The 23,869-nt window shown below is 42.2% G+C and overlaps 1 protein-coding gene across 1 annotated transcript in view; it reads left to right on the forward strand.

The window, feature by feature from the left end:
- Positions 1-810: 810 nt before the first annotated feature.
- Positions 811-23,869, forward strand: part of PKD2L1 (polycystin 2 like 1, transient receptor potential cation channel) — a 42,119-nt gene continuing 19,060 nt past the window's right edge. Inside the window, exons 1-6 of the mRNA XM_075841432.1 lie at positions 811-884; positions 9,134-9,247; positions 12,330-12,457; positions 18,222-18,475; positions 20,181-20,405; positions 23,618-23,846. Of these exons, the coding sequence (XP_075697547.1) occupies positions 845-884; positions 9,134-9,247; positions 12,330-12,457; positions 18,222-18,475; positions 20,181-20,405; positions 23,618-23,846 (990 nt within the window). The 5' untranslated portion in view covers positions 811-844. The remainder of the gene's footprint in view (positions 885-9,133; positions 9,248-12,329; positions 12,458-18,221; positions 18,476-20,180; positions 20,406-23,617; positions 23,847-23,869) is intronic.

A 23,869-nucleotide genomic window follows, 5' to 3' on the forward strand; every position in this document is an offset into this window, starting at 1 on the left:
TATTTTCGTGGAGCTTTAACTTGGTACTCATCAAGGAAGGGAACGATTAGAAGGCCTTCAACATCAGTGATAGACTTTAATACCCTTTGGAATTTCGAATGCTCCAGCTGTCTTCCAACATTCCGTCAATGAGGTTTTCCATGACCTTTTCAATCACAGCATCTTGGTGTACCTGGATGATATCCTCGTCTTCTCCAAATATCTTTTTTTCCCATCTTACAGCACCACCTTTAGAATTTGCTTTATACAAAGCTTGAAAAATTCTATTTTGAAAGAGCTGGGCTTCGCTTTCTTGAGTACATCATTTCTGCTCAAGGTTTAAAGATGGATTCAGATAAGGTGTCTGACATCCTTCACTGGCCTCATCCTACAGGTTTGAAAGCACTGCCGCATTTTCTGTAATTTGCTAACTACTGCCAGCAGTTCAATCACAACTTCTCTGCTCTGGTAATCCTTACACCGCTCTGACACGTAAAGGGGCTTGAAAAAGGCTTATGTTTTATCCTGAAACGTTGCATTTGTGTTGTATGGGGTATTTAATAAAGAAGGCTTGAAGATATGCGGACGTCAACTCTTGCATTTCTCTACGTAAATGGGCAAAATGTCACACGGTCTGGAGCGTCAGCTAGCGCCTTTGATCAACTCAAAGTTTGCTTTGCGTCTGCTCCAAGTCCTCTCTCACCCGGACATTCTCAGGCCTTTCTTTGTTAAAGTTGATGCTTCTTCAGTGGCTGTAGGCGGAGTCTTCTTTGAAAAAATGGGAGACTCCACCCATGTGCCTTCTTTTCTAAAAGAGTTCTCTTCAGCAGAACAGAGTTCTTCCATTGGAGACAGTGAACTGCTGATGGTGAAGTCTGGAGGAATGACGACATCTTCTGGAAGGGGTAAAATATCTTATACAGACCTAAAAACCTGGAGTACCTTCAAGTTACCCAGTAACTAAATCCTTGACAAACTCGCTGGTCTCTGTTCTGCATGATTCGTCTTCACGTGCAGATTAGCGGAGAAAAAAAGTAGGGCTGATGCATTGTACTGCTCTTTTAAAGCATCTGCCCTGAAAATCCTGCACACATCGTGTCGCACCCAATTGATCTTCAGAAAGCGCCATCTGACGACTCTCCAGTTCCGTCATCGCTGCCAACCGGTAATTGAGGACTGCAACCTGGAGATCCAGCCGGTTAAGTTTAACCCCTTAACGCACCTTGACACAACTGTACGTTATGGTTTGCCATGCATTAAGGCACCATGAGATACAGTTACGTCATGGCTTAAAAAGACATGGTGACAGAAGAGTGATGTCGGCTGTCACAGACAGCCGATAGTCACTCTGATGTGGCAGGGGACCAGAGCGTGGCGCTGCCCGCGATCGCTGTGATTGGTCAGTCAGTAGTGATTGAACAATCACAGTGTTTTAGTATAGTAACCCGCCAGAAAGAGCCGGGCTAGGGAATTTAAACGTCACAACTGCTGTCCAAGAAAGCAGATTGTCACTGGCAAGATGTGGGGAACCAGTGAGAGTTGTCTCTCTTTTGCAATCACTGGGATTGGTCAGTTAGTAGTGGCTGACCAATCACAGCAGAGTCTAATGGTTACCTGGCAGAAAGAGCCAGGGGAGGACATCAAAATGTGACAACTGCTGTCAAAGACAGCTGATTGTCACTCGTATGTTGTGGGGGACCAATCACAGCAGTCCCCAGTTGTTGATCACTAGGATTGATCAGTCTGTGGTGACTGACCAATCACAGCTTATTGATGCCAGTTTCTGGGCATCAACTTTTGCTCACAGCATCTGATCTCCTTTTGTGAGAGAGAGTGAGGAGATCAGACATGTGTGAGAAACAGAAAGAAGAAAATAAATTATATAAATTCCTTGCAAGTGTTACAGACAAGTGCCTCTTCCCTGCTCCACCCAGTAAAGTGCCCAGAGTGAAATTCCCAGAATGACGTGCCCTGTACTGTGAATCACCATCACCTGCCATTGTCTGTTAGGTATAGTTGTACGTTTGTTAAGGACATTTAAAAAAAAAAATAAACATTTAAAAAATATATTTTGTTCATTATATAACTGTAACAGTACAGTTTACTGTAACAGATTAGATATTCGTTTAGATAGGTACGTTCATTTAGATCACTATTAGAGAACAGCTTACTGTATTAGATTTCAAGTTAACCAGTTCAGGACCGGGCTATTTTGCACCTTCAGGACCGGACACCGTTTAGCCATTTTTAGCACGTGTTAGTTAAATGGCTATAACTTTTTTATTTGTTGGGCTAACGACGTGATTTTTGCGACGTTTTTTCTGTAGACAATGCAGGTTTCTTTTTTTTTATCGTTTTTATACACACCTTTTTTGCTATTTTAGAATTTTTATTCATAAAGTTTGAAAATAATAGTAAAAACATAAGCTTTTTTACGTTTCAGCTATTTTTTTTTGGTAATAACATAGTTTTACCCTAAAATAGACCTTTTATTTGTGATTGTCATTGTCTACCGTAAATTTTAATATATTACATGTCTATATTAGGGTAATTGGGTCAGCGCTAGCGTTACAATAATGATTGGCGGGCGGGGCAACGTTTTTTTTTGGGGTGGGTATTTTATGTGTATTTATTATTACATTTTTTTTTGCACTTTACTATTTTTTTTTATTACTATGGTCTGTCCCTCAAAGGTCAAAAAAGACCTTTGGGGAACGTTATATTTTTTTTTTTCTTTCTTTTACACCATGTTTTTCCACTGTAACTGGGGCTGCACAGCAGCCCCAGTTACAGGGGAAATCAGCCCTCTCATAGTGACGATTGTCACTAATAGGGCTGTGCTGGGTCTAGTAAGACCCAGCAGCAGTCTGTCAGTAACGGCACCCGGCGATCATGTGACCAGTCACATGAACACCGGGAGGAATAGAGACAGCGCCGCTGCTGCTGTCTCTATTCCTATACACAGCGTTCATTGAGCGCTGTGTAAAAATATATCGGAGAAGACAGAAGCAGCGAAAGCTGCTCCTATCCTCTCCTCAGGGTCCCCGGCAGTCACTGACAGCCGGAGACCCGACATTAAGCTGCCCGATCGCGCGGGCAGCAAGTTAAAACCCGAGCCGTAAAAAGTCTATGGCTCGGGTTTTAAGGACCCTGACCGCTGGCCGTAAAAACACAGCCAGCGGTCGGGAACCAGTTAATATATTATAAAAATCATTATGGCAAAGCGACTGTATACCACAGAAGAGGCATTTCAAATGCTCTATTTGGATACCGATTCTGCCAGTGAGGGGGGATCCGTATTTCGCCTTTCAACTTCCTCCAGTGACGATGGGGAAACCCATGAGCAGCCATCAAGCTTTGCCTGGCACAAGTGAAGAGGATTGGGCACCCCCATGTAATTTTAACCTTCAAGTTCCTGAATTTATTGGTTCCTCAGGAATCACAGTGGATACAACAGGGCTAAATGAGTTTTAATTTTTCAAACATTATATAACTGATGATTTTATTAATTCAGTGATTGTGCAGACTAATCTCTACGCACAACAATTTATTATTGCAAACCCGCAATCCTTTTTTTCCAGTCAAAACAGGTGGCATCCCACTGATGCAACCCAAATGTTAAAATTCTGGGGGTCGCTTATGAATATGGGCCTGACAAAGAAGCCAAAAATACGATTATATTGGTGAACAGATGTGTTACATCATACACCAATATATTGCAATACAATGCCCAGAGGAAGGTTTGAGGCCATTCTTACATTTTTACACTATAATGACAATACCCAGTGCCCACCCAGGGAAGACCCACACGCTGATCGCCTCTTTAAAACTCGAGCAGTCATTGCCCACATTACAAAATTTTTTAAAGAATTATACCTCCCTCAGAAGCACATCTCAGTCGATGAGTCCCATGTTCACTTTAAGGGAAGATTAAAATTTAGGCAGTGCCTTCCAAATAAAAGGGTTAGATATGGCATTAAAAAGTATAAACTGTGTTAATCAGAATCCGGGTACACACATACCTTCAGAATATATGAGGGCAAGGACACAAAAAGAAATCCCCTACACGTCCCCCCCCCCACCTATCTAGGTGCAAGTGGAAAAATTGTGGGGGACCTCATGCACCCCCTCCTTGAAAAGGGCTACGACTTGTACCTAGATTACTTTTACACAAGTGTCCCGCTTTTTAAAAGTCTTTGCCCAAAAGCATATAGTGGCCTGAGGAACAGTCCGTGAGAACCAGCGAGGCCTTCCAATGACACTCATAACCCAAAAATGTAAGCGAGGTGAGAGCAGGGCGATGTGTAATGACGGGGTGCTGGTCCTAAAGTAGAAGGACAAAAAAGACATCCTTATGCTTACAACTATCCACGATGAAGAGAACACTCTTGTACCTGTGCGTGGCAGAGCAGAAGAAACACCAAAGCCTGTATGTATCCAGGCATACAATAAACATATGGGGAGGTCGATGTATTGGATCAGATGATAAAGCCATATGATGCGATGAGAAAGTCCCATACATGGTACAAATAAATAGTTGTACATCTGATTCAAATGGTGTTGTACAACTCTATACAATATTGTCCCTATGATGAACAGCTTTACAATTGGTCACACAAAGGGGGATTATCTGTAAAAACACTTAAACAAAACTAAAAATTATCACTATACCTCTAGATCAGGGGTCTCAAGCACGCGGCCCCTGGGGCTGTCATCTGCAGCCCGCGGGACACAGAGCGGCTAGTATCGGCTCTGCTCCGAGACTCTGGAATTCCCTGACATCGCTGTCCACATATGAACAGCGATGTCTGGGGCTTCCCCAGAGCCGGAGTCCCGAGCAGAGCGCTGGTGTCGGCTCTGCTCCGGGACTCTGTGGAATTCCCTGACATCGCTGCCCATATATGGACAGTGTGTCAGGGTCTTGCCCAGAGCGGAGCAGAGCGCTGGTGTCAGCTCTGTTCCTGGACTCTGTGGAATTCCCTGACATCGCTGTCCACATATGAACAGCGATGTCTGGGGCTTCCCCAGAGCAGTAGTCCCGAGCAGAGCACTGGTGTCGGCTCTGCTCCGGGACTCTGTGGAATTCCCTGACATCGCTGTCCACATATGAACAGCGACGTCTGGGGCTTCCCCAGAGCCGGAGTCCCGAGCAGAGCGCTGGTGTCGGCTCTGCTCCGGGACTCTGTGGAATTCCCTGACATCGCTGCCCATATATGGACAGTGTGTCAGGGTCTTGCCCAGAGCGGAGCAGAGCGCTGGTGTCGGCCCTGCTCCTGGACTCTGTGGAATTCCCTGACATCGCTGTCCACATATGAACAGCGATGTCTGGGGCTTCCCCAGAGCTGGAGTCCCGAGCAGAGCGCTGGTGTCGGCTCTGCTCCGGGACTCTGTGGAATTCCCTGACATCGCTGCCCATATATGGACAGTGTGTCAGGGTCTTGCCCAGAGCGGAGCAGAGCGCTGGTGTCGGCTCTGCTCCTGGACTCTGTGGAATTCCCTGACATCGCTGTCCACATATGAACAGCGATGTCTGGGGCTTCCCCAGAGCCGGAGTCCCGAGCAGAGCGCTGGTGTCGGCTCTGCTCCTGGACTCTCTGTGGAATTCCCTGACATCGCTGTCCACATATGAACAGCGATGTCTTGGGCTTCCCCAGAGCCGGAGTCCCGAGGAGAGCGCTGGTGTCGGCTCTGCTCCTGGACTCTGTGGAATTCCCTGACATCGCTGTCCACATATGAACAGCGATGTCTTGGGCTTCCCCAGAGCCGGAGTCCCGAGGAGAGCGCTGGTGTCGGCTCTGCTCCTGGACTCTGTGGAATTCCCTGACATCGCTGTCCACATGAGACCAGCGATGTCTGGGGCTTCCCCAGAGCCGGAGTCCCGGGCAGAGCGCTAGTACAGGCTCTGCTCCGGGACCCTGCGGAATTCCCTGACATATCTGCCCATATATGGACAGTGTGTCAGGGTCTTCCCCATAGCGGAGTCCCAGGCAGAGCGCTAGTATAGGCTCTGCTCCGGGACCCTGCGGAATTCCCTGACATATCTGCCCATATATGGACAGTGTGTCAGGGTCTTCCCCAGAGCGGAGTCCCGGGCAGAGCGCTATTATCGGCTCTGCTCCGGGTCTCTGTGGAAGCCTCTGACATCGCTGTCCATACATCGACAATGATGTCAGGGGCTTCCCCAGAGCAGGAGTCCCAGTGATGTCAGGAGCACAGCTGGAGTCCCAGGAAGAGCCTACTAGCGCTCTGCCTGGGACTCCAGCTCTGGGCAAGCCCCTGACATCACTGGGGCAGCCTCTACAGAGGGCACTGGGGCAGCCTCTACAGAGGGCACTGTGGCAGCCTCTACAGAGGGCACTTTGGCAGCCTCTACAGAGGGCACTGTGGCAGCCTCTACAGAGGGCACTGTGGCATCCTCTACAGAGGGCACTGTGGCGTTATCTACAAGTGGGTGTGTGAAAGTATCTGAAGAGGGCACTGTGGCCTTAGCTACAGAGGGCACTGTGGCCTTAGCTACAGAGGGCACTGTGGCCTTAGCTACAGAGGGCACTGTGGCCTTAGCTACAGAGGGCACTGTGGCCTTAGCTACAGAGGGCACTGTGGCCTTAGCTACAGAGGGCACTGTGGCCTTAGCTACAGAGGGCACTGTGGCCTTAGCTACAGAGGGCACTGTGGCCTTAGCTACAGAGGGCACTGTGGCCTTAGCTACAGAGGGCACTGTGGCCTTAGCTACAGAGGGCACTGTGGCCTTAGCTACAGAGGGCACTGTGGCCTTAGCTACAGAGGGCACTGTGGCCTTAGCTACAGAGGGCACTGTGGCCTTAGCTACAGAGGGCACTGTGGCCTTAGCTACAGAGGGCACTGTGGCCTTAGCTACAGAGGGCACTGTGGCCTTAGCTACAGAGGGCACTGTGGCCTTAGCTACAGAGGGCACTGTGGCCTTAGCTACAGAGGGCACTGTGGCCTTAGCTACAGAGGGCACTGTGGCCTTAGCTACAGAGGGCACTGTGGCCTTATCTACAGAGGGCACTGTGGCCTTAGCTACAGAGGGCACTGTGGCCTTAGCTACAGAGGGCACTGTGGCCTTAGCTACAGAGAGCACTGTGGCCTTAGCTACAGAGGGCACTGTGGCCTTATCTACAGAGGGCACTGTGGCCTTCTCTACAGAGGGCACTGTGGCCTTATCTACAGAGGGCACTGTGGCCTTATCTAGGGGTGTGTTGCATTATCCACAGAGGGCACTGCGGCAGCATCCACAGAGGGCACTGCGGCAGCATCCACAGAGGGCACTGCGGCACTATCTAAAAAGGGGCTGCCCAATCTTGACATGTGTGCTAACTGAGCCACCGGACTGCATTTGGCGACACTTAAACTAAAATGCTGGATTGTTGAAATAAGCACGTGGAGAAATAGCTCAAATTTTAAACCTAACGCTATTATTATAGTAATGTAGTATTATTATTATTATAGTAATATAGTGTTATTGTAGTTCAAATAACTAATTGATTAACAATAATTTTGTATTGTATCAAATTTGAAAGTAATGCGACCCGTCAACTTCCCATTTTTTCCATATGCGGCCCACTTACCCGGCCGAGTTTGAGACCCCTGCTCTAGATGAATACCTTGAGGGTGTAGTTTCCAAAGTAGTGTCACTTCTTGGGAGTTTAAGTTTCTCTGACAACTTAGGGCCTCTGCAAAATGAAACTCCTACCCTTCTAAACCCTGTTGTGTGTTCTGCCTTAATTTTGCATCACAAACTGCATTTTTTTTTATAATTGATTGCATCATTTTGTATTTTCCCTTAATGTATTTTATCTTCTAAAATGTAGCATTTTTGTCTCTTATTAGGACTATGTCATGCCATATAAAGCAGCTATTTTCATTCTTAGTGCTATTAAGAGCTATGGCTATAATTCTTTAGATTTGGAGGGTGTCTAGTGCATGAGCTGTTCCTGATCAATGCAGTATGGGCTTTCTTATGCTTTTGTGCAGTTTTTTTGTGAAACCCGCTTTACCCAGTAATACCCTTAGTAAAGCTGACAATATTTTGGGGATTAGTGATCCTTTACTGAATCTATATATACGGTATTGGACACTGCCCCTTTATATATTCTGCAGGTGATTGTTTAGCGCACATTTCGGTTGCTACTTTGCTGGGCAGGGATCTGTTATGGTGTGCCAGGGTCACTGACCACGTCCGTCCCTTATATAGGGATGGATTGGGCTAAAGAGACGTTGTACAATCAGTCCCTTTAAAAAAAATGTTTCATAAAATAGCTCTTTAGCTGTTCTATCTTTTGAACATGCTCAATCCTTTTTTTTCCTCCATTTTTCAAAAGGAAATGCCCTTCACTTCAATGTAAATTTTCCCACTCTAACTATAAACCAGAGTGGGTCGCTGTTCTTAACGGCTACAGACGGACACATTTGTTGGTCATCTGCTTTGTTAGCACGACATAGTCATAAGTACAGGCAAATGCAATGTTCAGGACATGTTTCTTATGAGTTCAAATTAGTGTCCTGAAAGCCACTGAGTGCTCCTCTCCTCTTGAGCCCCGCTGTGTAGCCAGGGAGTGCATTAGGACCACAATGCGAATATTTCTGGACAAAGAAGAAACAGAGTGATACATTGTGGGGTGCATTTCTTCATTTTCATTTTTACAAGAAATCCTGTCTTTAAGATGACACATTTGTCAAAAAAATTTAATAATTTTTACTACTATTTGCATTAAATTCAGCAAAAAAGTATGGGGTAAAAATACTCACTACACCCCTAGATAAATACACTAAACCAATATGGAGGACAAACACAAACCCCCTCTAGGTCATAATCTAGTCAATGTGTCATGTATCATGAATCATATATGGGGGGAAGGACATATGTAAGCCCGATGCTAAATCACCGGTGATGGCTCATTCAAATAATAATAATGATGACCTACAAAAAGAGTCAATACCACACCATTACTATAAAACATATACATTTTATTGCATGAACTGTGAATGTACCCTTATAATAATATATTGTTTTAATAAGCTCAACATACCCTCCCAAAAGAAAACACTCATAATTTGTAAAATCTTTATAAAATTTATAACAAGAAAATTAATGGAATTCTTTTATTTTTATTAATTCTCTGCTTGTCGACAGGGCTTTGGGGAACAACCTTAACTGAAGACACAGCAGAAAACCGAGAGCTGTTCGTAAAAACCACACTGAGGGAATTACTGGTCTACATTATCTTCTTGGTGGACATGTGTCTCTGTAAGTTTGGTAATTCACACGAATGTGGATGTTTTTTTATTTAGCTGCAAGGCGGCTCATGATAAATCCTGACTATAGGGTCTTTGCTCACACATTTTTGTTTTCATCATTTTGGCCATTGTTGTGTTTTTATGGTGTCAGCCAAAGATAATTCCGTACGAGTAAAAGTGATTTTAAGGATGTTGTCCATACAAATCAATGCAGTATAGTAAATGTTCTAGGGCATGCTAACTGCTACAGAACTGTTTTTTTGAGAAAGGGAAGGGAGGCCCCGGCCTTATAATAGTCATAATATACAGTAGAGGAACATCTTCAATATGTATTGACTTTTAATATCTTTTTTTTTTTTATAATAATTGTGATCTATGGATAACACCTGAGGACACTGGTTTATGGAAACAGTCTTTGAGAATAATAAATGCTTATGGTTTCAATAAAGGTGCATGCACAAGTTAATATATGTTTTTTGCTGCAGTTGCAGTTTCTGTTAGGGTAAGGCCACATGTGGCGTATTTGCAACATACATTGACATGCTGCAGGCTGAAATTCTGTACAGCAGGTAAATATCCACATGTATTCTCTGCAGGTTTTTTCTGCAGCGTGCAGTTTAGATTTGTTAAATCTGATCTACTTTACTACTACTGTAAACGGTGCAGATTTTCCGTACAGCATATCTGGTATAGTGTATAGAACTATACAGATACATGCTGAGACAGAACGATACAGCTTATCTTTATACATAATACATAGAAGCTGTATCTTAAAAAGTAAAAAAAATATATATATTTGATAAAAGTGATTTTGAAAGTTGCTTAAAAACATTAAATACATTCATTTAATAAAGAAAATTGCTTACAAAAGGCGTACGTGACCTTAAAGGGGTTGTCCGAGATAACATAATATTTTTAATAACACCATTAAATCATTTAAGTTAAAAAAATAAATACATTTGTAATATACTTACGTTTTCGAAAGTGGCCCAGTTTCCAGATCCTGTCGTCGGGAACTTGATTGTTGACGTCTCTCTCTGCTCCGGCTCTGCCGCATTGTTGATCTTGAATTCTTGCCGGGTACACGACACGTCACTTGTGACGTGGTGTGTATCGGCTTGTTCTGTTGTAACGCGCATGCGCGGCCCCTGCTGTTATCTCGAGAACAGCAGGGACTGCGAGAACAGCAGTGACAGCGCATGCGCGTTACTGCATGTGAAGCAGAAGAAGCCGATCTACACCACGTGACAAGTGACGTGTCGTATACCATCCGAGGTCTCTCTGGTGCGAGACCATGTGATCGGGATACGACACGACAGTGGAGGCGGCAGAAAAGGTGACGTCAGCGCTCAAGTGACCTGAAGGAAGAAGCAGCCAGAGCGGAGAACAGAAGCAAGATTGCACAGGTAAGTATATTATGCAATTTTTAATATGTGTAATGTATTTCTAACTGTACTTAAAAAAAAAATCTCGGACAACCCCTTTAAAGGTTGTACTTTTCTTTATTTTATTACAGTGGTTATGGCAAGAAAAAAGTAGGGCTCTCGTGGAAAGACATGGTTTTCTTGTTTTAACCCCATATCAAGTGGTGACATTGCTAGGATATACCATCAATATCGAATTGCTGGGACCTCCACAGCTTCCTAGAATTAAGGGGATTGATACACTTCAGATTTTTCTCTACGCTTCTCGCACTGTGACTTCATAGCGCTATGACTTTGTGCTGGGTATCAGTGGAGTCTCAGTGGTCAGACTCAAATAAGCAGATAGTGATGGAATATCCTAACCATATGCCATTACTTACAAGTACCCTTTTCTCTTTTCAGCTGCCCATCAGACCCAGCAGCAGACTGCAGACTGCTTTGTACAGCAGCCTGCAGTCTAATGAGTAGACTCCTGCATCTTTTGCTAGGCATGAAGGGAATATGAAAAGCTCTTCAGGTTTATATCACAATGCTTTCACAGCATTGAGGATATTTAAAATAAGAACATATTAGGGGTTTAGGAATTGCTATTGCAGTTATTATATAATATGTTATATGTTAGTGCCTCAAGAAGTGAAGCTTCAATTGACATATCTCAATCATGTTCTCTAGTCTCTCTGTGTTTCATCCTGCGGAGATAATCTGCTGTCGTGGTTTAGTAACCAGTGACGGCTGGGGGTACAATTACATAACTGGGTTTACTCTGTCATTGTACTCTGTCTGCTGTATTCTATACAAACATTTCATTCTAAACATAGCTGTGTGGTATAAACCTCGCACCTGTTTCTTTTCCTCTGTATTGTTGAGTTGCTATTATTTGATTATTTATTTTCATGTACTTATATACATATTTATAAGACATTACCATTTCTTGATTTTAATTAGAGGAGGACACTTTCAGAACAAAATAGAATAGCTATTTCATAAATAATGAAGATAATAAATATAATTTTATGTAGCTTTATGGTTGTCATAAAACTCAAGTGAAGCCATGCTATAATTTTTTTACTAAATACTGGGCAACCACATATAAGAGTATAAAAAGTCTCCAAAGAATCTTGGATGTTCTGCTGTCTGGCACCTGATGACCAAATACTGCAGTTTTTCTATTCAGTCACAGCAATCATCTGGCCGTTGCATTTTTGCCCAAAATGAAATGCTGGAAAAAACCACCACAAAAATCTGACCAAAACATTGTGTGTGAATCCAGCCTAATGGTGGCCATGTTGCACGCCTCCGAGCTTTCCTTGAAACAGATAGGAAGTAAATAAGAGGGGGAGTGAATGACACTTGGGATTATTTTAGGCTTATTTGTATTTACATTGTTTTTCTCGTTATGTTGTTTTAATATATTACCCAGCAATTAGAAAAGCTTAAATATTTTGCATATCACAGAGGCTTCTACCCTGTATTACATTATTGGTGGAAAGGTTTGGTAGCCCATCATAGACAGTTGTCTAAGTATAAGTACCAAACGGAGGGTATTATGGAAGTTATTCATTCAAATGAATTAGCAGCAATCAGTTATATTATATGACTTGGAGTCCTATCATCTCTTGTGTTTATATTAGACAGTGCGATAATCTTCAAAATATATTGTCTTTTTAGTGACATATGGGATGACCAGCTCTAGCACCTATTATTACACCAATGTCATGTCTAAACTTTTCCTGAGCACGGCATCCGATAATGGAGTTACATTTCAGAGTATTGGCAGCATGACTGATTTTTGGTCGGTGAGTACAAGTATTTCTACGTTGCCCATATATTTTCAGCATTTGCTACCAGAGTTATACATATGGGGATAGCACACTTATTTCTCCGCATACTTGAAGTTCCTGCGCAAAATCTCCTATGGTCACATGCACGGACTTAATCATGCCACACTCTGGTCTAACTTTTTCTTGGAAAATGTGAACTATAATCTAAATAAGTCCACCATTTTTGGGGAAAAATAAATAATTATAAGAGCTTTTTAAACGTATAATTTGTTCTAAGGGCTCAAATACTGTACATAAAATAAAGCTGGCCATACACACACGTCAATTTCACCCCAATCCGACCTGCTTTCTGGTAATTTCAGGAGGCTGGTTGTTAAAGGGGCACACATTGCAAGATATCTGTAACAATCGGAAGGATTGCCATTGTAAATATCGATTATGTGCATTGAGGAATGTATTTTACTGTACAATAACTAAGTAACTATTCTGATAATGTTTATTCAGTAACAAGCAGGAAAATTATAGATTTCAGTCCTCTACCTGTTATGATAAAACAAATTTCCATAGGTTGGAAACTAGGAAACTATTGTGTTAGTAATATACACACAATGCTGAATGTTCATACCATTATGTATGTGGTCACCTTAGGTATAGTCAACATAGATAAAAAGGGAATTCCTAATGTTTCCTATAGACTTGGAAAAATAACTACTTTCTATAGAGTATTTATATATTAGAAATGTCATATAGGATAGCCATATGAAATCAAAGGGTTCTTATGGGAAAATATAAATATATACAGTGAAGGAAATAAGTATTTGATCCCTTGCTGATTTTGTAAGTTTGCCCACTGTCAAAGACATGAACAGTCTAGAATTTGTAGGCTAGGTTAATTTTACCAGTGAGAGATAGATTATATTTAAAAAAAAACTGAAAATCACATTGTCAAAATTATATATATGTATTTGCATTGTGCACAGAGAAATAAGTATTTGATCCCTTTGGCAAACAAGACTTAATACTTGGTGGCAAAACCCTTGTTGGCAAGCACAGCAGTCAGACGTTTTTTGTAGTTGATGATGAGGTTTGCACACATGTTAGATGGAATTTTGGCCCACTCCTCTTTGCAGATCATCTGTAAATCATTAAGATTTCGAGGCTGTCGCTTGGCAACTCGGATCTTCAGCTCCCTCCATAAGTTTTCGATGGGATTAAGGTCTGGAGACTGGCTAGGCCGCTCCATGACCTTAATGTGCTTCTTTTTGAGCTACTCCTTTGTTGCCTTGGTTGTATGTTTCGGGTCATTGTCGTGCTGGAAGACCCAGCCACGAGCCATTTTTAATGTCCTGGTGGAGGGAAGGAGGTTGTCACTCAGGATTTGACGGTACATGGCTCCATCCATTCTCCCATTGATGCGGTGAAGTAGTCCTGTGCCCTTAGCAGAGAAACACCCCCAAAACAATGTTTCCACCTCCATGCTTGACAGTGGGGACGGTGTTCTTTGGGTCATAGGCAGCATTTCTCTTCCTCCAAACACGGCGAGTTGAGTTAATGCCAAAGAGCTCAATTTTAGTCTCATCTGACCACAGCACCTTCTCCCAATCACTCTCAGAATCATCCAGATGTTCATTTGCAAACTTCAGACGGGCCTGTACATGTGCCTTCTTGAGTAGGGGGACCTTGCGGGCACTGCAGGATTTTAATCCATTACGGCGTAATGTGTTACCAATGGTTTTCTTGGTGACTGTGGTCCCAGCTGCCTTGAGATCATTAACAAGTTCCTCCCGTGTAGTTTTCGGCTGAGCTCTCACCTTCCTCAGTATCAAGGATACCCCACGAGGTGAGATTTTTCATGGAGCCCCAGATCGATGTCGATTGACAGTCATTTTGTATGTCTTCCATTTTCTTACTATTGCACCAACAGTTGTCTCCTTCTCACCCAGCGTCTTACTTATGGTTTTGTAGCCCATTCCAGCCTTGTGCAGGTCTATGATCTTGTCCCTGACATCCTTAGAAAGCTCTTTGGTCTTGCCCATGTTGTAGAGGTTAGAGTCAGACTGATTAATTGAGTCTGTGGACAGGAGTCTTTTATACAGGTGACCATGTAAGACAGCTGTCTTTAATGCAGGCACCAAGTTGATTTGGAGCGTGTAACTGGTCTGGAGGAGGCTGAACTCTTAATGGTTGGTAGGGGATCAAATACTTATTTCTCTGTGCACAATGCAAATAAATATATATAATTTTGACAATGTGATTTTCTTTTTTTTTTTTTTATATAATCTATCTCTCACTGGTAAAATTAACCTAGCCTAAAAATTCTAGACTGTTCATGTCTTTGACAGTGGGCAAACTTACAAAATCAGCAAGGGATCAAATACTTATTTCCTTCACTGTATATATACACATAAAAACCAGAAATATTTGCAAGGCTTTATGCAAGTTTCTAAAATCGCATAATAGGTACGGCAGTGCTCTATACTACAACCTCTGGGATATAGTGAAAAAGCAGTGAACGAGCTCAGGTGTTTAAATATCTTGTATAATGGAGTGGGGCCATGCATTTGTAAGGGGCACAGGACCCCTATTTTAGGAGTCATTGAGTGTCTCTGCAGTTGCACTCCAACAGATCAAACATTAATGGCACAAAGCAAAGAGTAGTGTATGCAAACTGCCAAAAGCATGAATGGAGCTATGTACTGTGCACACTGCCCGGTACAAGGATCGAAGAAGAGAGCCAAAGTCAACAGGGTGAGCACCTGAGGGCCGCATGCAGCCCCAGCCCCCAGTTTCCCACCATTGGTCTACTCTATGGTTATACAAGCACTGCCGTAGAACTACACTCCACAATGGAGTTGTCTTTGAGATCACTGTTCACACCCTGCAATCCTAGGAATGATTATGATGTCAGGCAAAAGGTTCAGACAGATTGTCCACTTACAAAACAAAAGTTCACAGTACCAGAAGAACACGTATAGGAGTGCAAAGCCCAACAGGACTGGATCCAGCCATCCTCCACAACGCAAAGCAAGAGAAAGATAGGAAGCACATCCAAAAAGGAACTATTTATTCACCCATGCGTCGTTTCAGCTGCTCAGAGCCCTTCTCAAGCTTGAGAGAGGCTCTGAGGAGCTGAAACGTTGCATGGGTGAATAGATAGTTCCTTTTTGGATGTGCTGTCTGTCTCTTGCTTTAGATTGTCCAATTACACATACAATTTAGATTGCTATTAGGGATGAGTGAATTTCCCGAAATTAGTCTCTGGTCAGATTTAGTTGAACCGGCCGGTCTGAATAAATTAGTCACGCATCGAAAGTCCCCCGATTGCCCTGAATACTCGTATATGACAATCAGAGGTCTTCTAGGACTGTATCCAATGGCTATGGGTAAATAGATGGTAGCCGGTGGTAACAAACAGACCGTTTAATAACACACTGCACGGTCAGATTTTTTGAATGCTTTTTTTAAAATAAAAAATGGTGATAAAATTATCCCTTTTTTTGGTGACAAAATTCTGTGTTAGTCCAGCAGAATCCTCCATTAGCACTACCTCCTTACATTGTAATATTTTAGTTTGTGGCTTTAAATATTATACAATGTACAGTCCTGGCCAAAATTTGAGAGACAGACACAAATTTTGGTTTTCACAAAGTTTGCTGCTTCAGTTTTCATAGTGGTAATTTGCATTAACTCTAGATTGTTATGAAGAGTGATAAGATGAATTGCAATTAATTGCAAAGTCATTCCTTTCCTTGAAAATTATCTTAATCACAAAAACACAATTTCTACTGCATTTCAGCCCTGCCACAAAATGACTTGCTAACATCATTTCAGTGATCTTCTCGTTAGCTCAGTAGAAAGTGTTAACGAGGATAAGGCAGCAGATATCACTCGGTCATGCTGATTGAATTAGAAGAGCAGACTGCTTGCTTTAAAAGGGGGATAATGCTTGAAATCATTGTCTTCTTTTGTTAACCATGGTTACCTCCAAGGAAACATGTGCAGTCATCGCAGCTTTGCATCAAAAGGGCTTTACAGGACAGAACATTGCTGCTTGTAAGATTGCCCCTAAATCAACCATTTATTGGATCAAAAACTTTAAGGAGAGGTTAAATTGCTGTGAAGAAGGCTTCAGGGCACCCAAGAAAGTCCAGCATGTGCCAGGACCGTCTCCTAAAGAGGATTCAGATAGAGGATCTGTTCAACACCAGTGCAGAACTTGGTCAGGAATGGCAGTAGGAAGGCTCTTGGAGGCTTGCCTGGTGTCAAGAAGGGCAGCAAAGAAGCCACTTTTCTTCAAGAAAAAAATCATGGACAGACTGATGTTCTGCAGGAAGTACAGAGATTGAACTGCAGAGGACTGGGGTAAAGTTATTTTCTCAGATTATCCCCCTTCAGACTGTTTGGGACAGCTGGAAGGATAATTGGCCGGAGAAGAAAAGGTGAGCATTACCGTGAGACCATTCATGTTTGGGGGTTGCTTTTCATCCAAGGGAGTGGACTCGTCCACAATTTTGCCTAAGAACACTTCCATGAATAAAGAATGGGATCTAAACATCCTCCACAAGTAACTTCTTCCAACGATCCAGGAGCAATTTGGTGATGAACAAGGCTTTTTCCAGCATGATGGAGCACCATGTCACAAGGCAAAAGTGATAAAGTGGCTCTGTGAACAAAACATTGACATTTTGGGTCCTTGGCCAGGAAACCCCTAGATCTCAATCCCAATGTGAACCTGTGGTCAATCCTCAAAAAGCAGGTGGACAAACAAAAACACAGAAAATGTGATTAACTCCAAGCACTGATTAGGCAAGAAAGGGTTGCCAACAGTCAGGATTTGACCCAGAAGCTGATATCTACCGTAGCATGCCAGGGCGAAATGCAGAAGTCTTGAAAAAGAAGGGTCAACACTGTAAATATTGAGTATTGGCATAAACTTGATTTATTTGTCAATTAAGGTTTAAAACCGTATGAAATGCTTAGAATTGTATTACAGTATACCATAGAAACATCTAACTAAAAGATCTAAAAACACTGAAGCAGCAATCTTTGTGAAAAACAAAATTTGTGTCAGTCTCTAAACTTTTGGCCAGGACTGTGGGGACACCACACTAAGTACAAAGTGCTTTCATGCAATTTGATTGTCTATGAAGAGTTTATCAACTTTTAATAATCTCTTGTGGCATGTTGTACAATTATATTGTAACCTACGTGTGGAGTTGTTTTTTCTTTACTCCTGTATTGTGAGTGATTATAGAGCCATAACTGCTGACATAACAATATAAGGTCACATTCATAGGGGGCAGTTTTCCGTTTTTGAAGCATATTTCTTAGCCAAAGTCAGGAGTGGATCCTAAAGAGAGGATGTGTATAAAGTATATCTATATACTCCCTCTCTTTTTTTGTATTTACTCTATGTTTTGGCTCAAAAATGGACTTCAAAAACTGTACTGTGTGAATCTGGCCTTACCGTAATAATTACCTGTATTAATCTGTAATACAAGTAATATTGGCACAGGAACATGCATTTCATAATGACTAGTAATGTGGTGGCAGCAGTAGTAGAAGGCTGGTCAGCAAAATGCAGACAGCATATGTAAATATATGGTATGTGTATGGAGACAGTGTCTAGTGCCCAGTAATTGCCTAGCAGCAAAGCAACATGTTATGTGTATTAATAATGACTGAAATATAACAGCAGTAGTGGCAATTAACCAGCAATAATGTGCCGAGTAATCAAAATATTACTTATCCTCATTGTTTCCACAATTCTGCTTACTAGTATACACAGGGACCATTACTTGATGGCCTTTATTGGACAAATTGGTACAATAACGCTTCTCTAGACAACACTCCAAACTCATTTATATACTATGAGAACCTGCTGCTTGGAGTCCCCCGAATGAGACAGCTGAAAGTAGAAAACAATTCATGTGTTGTACATAAGGATTTTCGAGAAGACATCTCCGGATGCTACGATACGTATTCTGAGGATGAGGAGGACAAAAATCCATTTGGGTTAATTAATGGAACAGCGTAAGTACATGATGTTTCTATACTATGAAGTACTGTTATAGCCAATCCTGGTGCTTCACATTACTATACCTTATATTACAGGTTTATCATTAATGCTGTATATAAAAAGTGAAAAGTGTCTCTTTATTTGAATTACTATTATATTACCATGGATTGACAGCTGTGCATCGGCCTGTAAAAACAGAGGCTGTCAATCATTGGTGAGGTGGGCAGGTGGGGGTGTGAGAGCACTTTCCTCATGAATATAGTGGACTTATAACTTGGAGCCCGATGTATACTGTATACACTTAAGTGCTATTAACCAAACAGCAGAATATTAGTAAAAGTATGTTATGGTGACAGATCCGCTTTAATGTATTTAAAGAGACGACGACCATTTAATTCTGTTAATGAATATACGTCATAAATATGCGCGAAGTGTATCTGGACTTTAAAGCTGCTCCATTGTAAATGTATGGCATGGGTTAAAGCCTCTGCTCCTGTAATCAGGTTAGGTGCCAAAGCCCTATATGTCACAAAAATGATTTAGGTAACTAATGAAACAAAAGAAAAAATAAATAGAAAGGTGTGCAAAATCACTAAAAGCGAAGGACTTAAAGAGGCTCTGTCACCACATTATAAGTGTCCTATCTCCTACATAAGGAGATCGGCGCTATAATGTAGGTGACAGCAGTGCTTTTTATTTAAAAAACGATCTATTTTTACCACTTTATTAGCGGTTTTAGATTTATGCTAATGAGTTGCCTAATGCCCAAGTGGGCATATTTTTATTTTAGACCAAGTGGGCGTTGTACAGAGGAGTGTATGACGCTGACCAATCAGTGACCAATCAGCGTCATGCCCTCCTCTCCATTCATTTACTCAGCGCATAGGGATCCTGCTAGATCCTTATGTGCTGTCTTATACTAACACATTAACAATACTGAAGTGTTTAGACAGTGAATAGACATTCCACGGGATGTCTATTCACAATCTCTGCACTTCGTTACTCTGTCTGTGGTAGTTACAGCAGAGGAAGCGTAATCTCGTTGTAATCTGTCATTTACAGCGAGATCTCACTTCCTCTGCTGTAACTACCACAGACAGAGTAACGAAGTGCACAGATTTTGAATAGACATCCCGTGGAATGTCTATTCCCTGTCTAAACACTTCAGTATTGTTAATGTGTTAGTATAAGACAGCGCATAGGGATCTAGCAGGATCCATATGCGCTTCGTAAATGAATGGAGAGGAGTGAATGACGCTGATGGGTCAGCGTCATACACTCCCCTGTACAACGCCCACTTAGTCTAAAGTAAAAATACGCCCACTTGGGCATTAAGCAACTCATTAGCATAAATCTAAAATCGCTAATAAAGGGGTGAAAACAGATCGTTTTTTTAAATAAAAGGCATTACTGTCACCTACATTATAACGCCGATCTCCTTATGTAGGAGATAGGGCACTTATAATGTGGTGGCAGAGCCTCTTTAAAGAAAAAAAAAAGTAAAAATTAATTTTATTGTTATAAATATAAAAACTAGAAGGTGACAGGTCATTGTGAAGAGCCACATTCCTCTTCTGATTGTGCAGTACTTCTAATATTTCACCCATTTTGTGAAGTCACGCCATGATATTTATACCTCATAGCTCAATTATTTTGCAGACTGCTGTTTCCACACAATTTGTTTAAAGATATATTTACCGGATTCTTTTTTCTTACTAGATGGACATATTTTACAGAGAAAGAACTAGGAGGCTCTTCCCACTGGGGTAAAATAGCAACATATAGCGGAGGAGGCTATTATGTAGATTTTCAGTTGACAAAGCAAGACACATTAAGGAATCTGCAAACTCTGAAAACGAACCTATGGCTGGATAGAGGAACTCGAGCAGTATTTGTGGACTTTTCAGTGTACAATGCCAACATCAATCTATTCTGTGTTTTAAGGTAAGCACATTTCATATATTGTTTTATGTGAAAAATAAAAAGACACAGGTGCAGAACACATGATGAAGTTTGCTTGGCTGAAGTTGTGCAATCATTGCTGCCCATTTACTAACACAATCCGTGTCTTACGATTAGGACTGTTCCTAATCAATAATCTCTGTTATTTCTGTATTTGGGCGTTGCCAGGAAATGCTTTTGATAGAATTCGGGATTTAGTCATTATTTAGTTTTGCCTCGTCAATTAGGGCAGATTACTTTTCTTGGGCTTATATATACACTTTAGGTCTGGATTACTCAGGTGCTGGTTACACGGTTTCTGGCATGAGCTAAACTCTGTATATTCTAGTTGGTGTTTTTGTTCTTGTCTATGTGTTTGTTTGTACTGTGGGACCTGTTGGTCCTCTGACAGATCTAGTTTTTGTATAGTGGTTTTATGTGTATCCAGGGATCAGTAGTTCCTCTGGTTTGTTTTCCTTTCCTGTGCTTTTGATCTGCTGCCAAGCTATTGTCCTACCCTGCTGTGGGATAGTATTCAGATAGGGTCAGTGAATTTTGTTAATTATGGTCCATTGCCTATTCATCTGTTACTGCTTGCATGCTATTCATCTGCCATACACGCAATTTATGCATCATCTCCAACTTCTACTACCTTCAGTATTCGGTTGCGCTCATCCACTGGTGAGTTACTTGGGCCTTTTGTTTTCTGTCAGTATTAATGCGTGCATCACCCATGTGATAGCGATTGTCTGGTATTGCGGTCTTGAGCACCACCAGCAGCCTAACAGAGTCCCACATGGCCATGATACTACAGCCATAATCTGTAATGGATTGATCAGCCATGCAGCAGGGTATCTAACTGTCTCCACTTTGTGAACAAATACTTAGAGTGTCCAGTAATACACCCCTCCATTCTTCTCCAGTACACAAATGCAATTATAACACTATTGGTCCATAAACTCAATGGTGGAAATGTTGCCATAAGACAATAAATAAGCATATTTGCAGTGTAACATGGCATTTGTTCTTTGTAACGATGGTCTAGAGCAGTGGTCCCCAACATTTTTTGCACCGAGGACTAGTTTGATGCAAGAAAATTTTTCCAGGGACCGGCGGGGCAGCGGTTAGAGACAGTTCACACATTGCGTAAATACGGCATATACCTGTATTATAATACCTGTATTATGCTGCGGAAAATCTGCAGCATAATACAGTAGCAGCAAAGTGGATTAGATAAAACAAGTCCCATCCACACTCCATATAAATACTGAGCGGAAATACGCTCAGAAATAGACCTGTGGTGCAGAATTTTATTCCGCAGCATGTCAATTGTATTTGCGTAAACAATGCTTATTTGTTGCGGGTTTTCCCCATTGAATTCAATGGAGAGGTAAAATCCACAACAAAAAGCAGCAGGGGTGTAGCTAAAGGCTCATGGGCCCTGATACAACTATTTTGCTTGGGCCCCCCTACCCCTCCCCAACAGCACCAGACCCCTGCCCGCGCCTATGCCCAGCCGCCTTGTCCAACAGTCCCCATGGATGCCCCCACAGTATAATGACTACAAAGCTGCCTCCATGGTATAATGCCCCCCCCCATAGCTTCCCCCACACAGTATAATGCTCCATAGTATAATGCTCCCCGTAGCTCCCCCCAGTATAATGCCCCATAGTATAATGCTCCCCCTAGCTGCCCCCACTCAGTATTATGCTCCCCATAGCTGCCCCATACAATATACTGCTCCCCATAGCTGCCCCCAAACAGTATTATGTCCCCATAGCTGCCCCCTCACAGTATAATGTCCCAATAGCTGCCCCCACAGTATAATGCCCCCCCATAGCTGCCCCCATAGTATAATGCTCCCATAGTTGCCCCCCACAGTTTAATGCTCCCCATGCAGTATAATGCTCCCATAGCTGCCACCATATAAGCCCCCTCCCATACCCAATATAATGCCCCCATATGTGCCTAATAAACATTCAATAACTTACCTATCCCCATTCCCATGACTGTTGGAATATCCTTCTCCTCCAGTCTGTGCTATGAGTGACTCGAGGTCACAACATTGCGCCTGCCTGTGCCGAGCCTGGGGCAAGGAGGCGTCACTCCTTGCTCCAGCATTCAATTCAACTGTATCTACATGCGAAGGATGCATATGCAGTTGGAACTGGGACGAGCGGCAGTCACATGGGATGAAGCATCATCCCATTAGGCAGGCCTTGATGACAGAGGGCCAGCCTCCTGGGTTGACAGTTCATCCCACATGACCACCGCTGCAGCCAATCACAGGCTGTGCTGGTCTCCTGCGATGAAACTTCATTCCAGGAGGCTTGCTCAGCAGTTTTCCGCAGTGGACATTCCAGGTGAAAAACTGCACCACAGTTTAGTGCGGTTTTTCCCTGAGGCCACCGGGGTGGATACCAGAAACCGCGGGCCAGTACCAAATGATTCGCGACCCGGTATCGGTCCGCGGCCCGGTGGTTGGGGATCGCTGGTCTAGAAGATTTCTATGAATTTAACAAATAATGCTGTTGAAATGTAAACAGTTGTATATGAGATCCATGTTATCTTCCCCGTTTTTGCATCTCAGCATAAGAGAATAAGGAAAACCTTAAAATGAAATGAATGTTAAACCCCTTGAATACCATTTTTTTTAAATCTAAATAGGCTCAAAATTATTGGATGTTAATAGTGGTTAAGGATATGTTTTTCTGATACAGAGCTCCCAATCCCCTGAATAGACAGATTTAAAAAAATAAAATTCTGGAAACATGCAGCCGCCTTTAGAGGGAGTAAGGGAGCTTACTGCATACTGTTTGGATATTATTGCGTTAAATGTATAACAGTATGAAGTAAGCTTTTATGCGCCCTTTAGTGGTGACTGCATTCAACCAGCATGTTATTTTACCTGTCTGTACAGGGGATTTGGAGTTCCATGTAAAAAAAAAACTGCTTTAACCACTATAAAGATATATTAAGAAATGAATCAGCACAGAATTTGTGCCTAATATTGACATGATAAAATATGGAGATTCACTTTTAAAAGAATACAGGGGAAAAACTTCAGATACAGTCATGTAAATGACAAACTTTTCGGTCAAGCAGTAAAACATTTGGTGTCATAGCAGGTAAACTAATTGAGGGAGAATTAATATAATACAACTAAATATAAGAAAATCTTTTATTCATATTGTATCTTTGCACCTATTTTGCAGACTTGTGGTGGAATTTCCAGCTACCGGTGGTGCCATCCCATCTTGGCAGATTCGTACAGTAAAGCTTATTCGTTATGTCAGCAATTGGGACTATTTTATCATTGCTTGTGAAATTATCTTCTGTGTGTTCATATTTTACTATGTGGTGGAGGAGATTCTGGAGCTGAGAATACATAAATTTAAATATTTTACAAGTATCTGGAACATTCTAGATGTTGTGGTTATAATGGTGAGGATAATTTTTACATTTAT

The sequence above is a fragment of the Rhinoderma darwinii genome, chromosome 11 (assembly GCF_050947455.1).
Source record: "Rhinoderma darwinii isolate aRhiDar2 chromosome 11, aRhiDar2.hap1, whole genome shotgun sequence".
Lineage (NCBI taxonomy): Eukaryota > Metazoa > Chordata > Amphibia > Anura > Rhinodermatidae > Rhinoderma > Rhinoderma darwinii.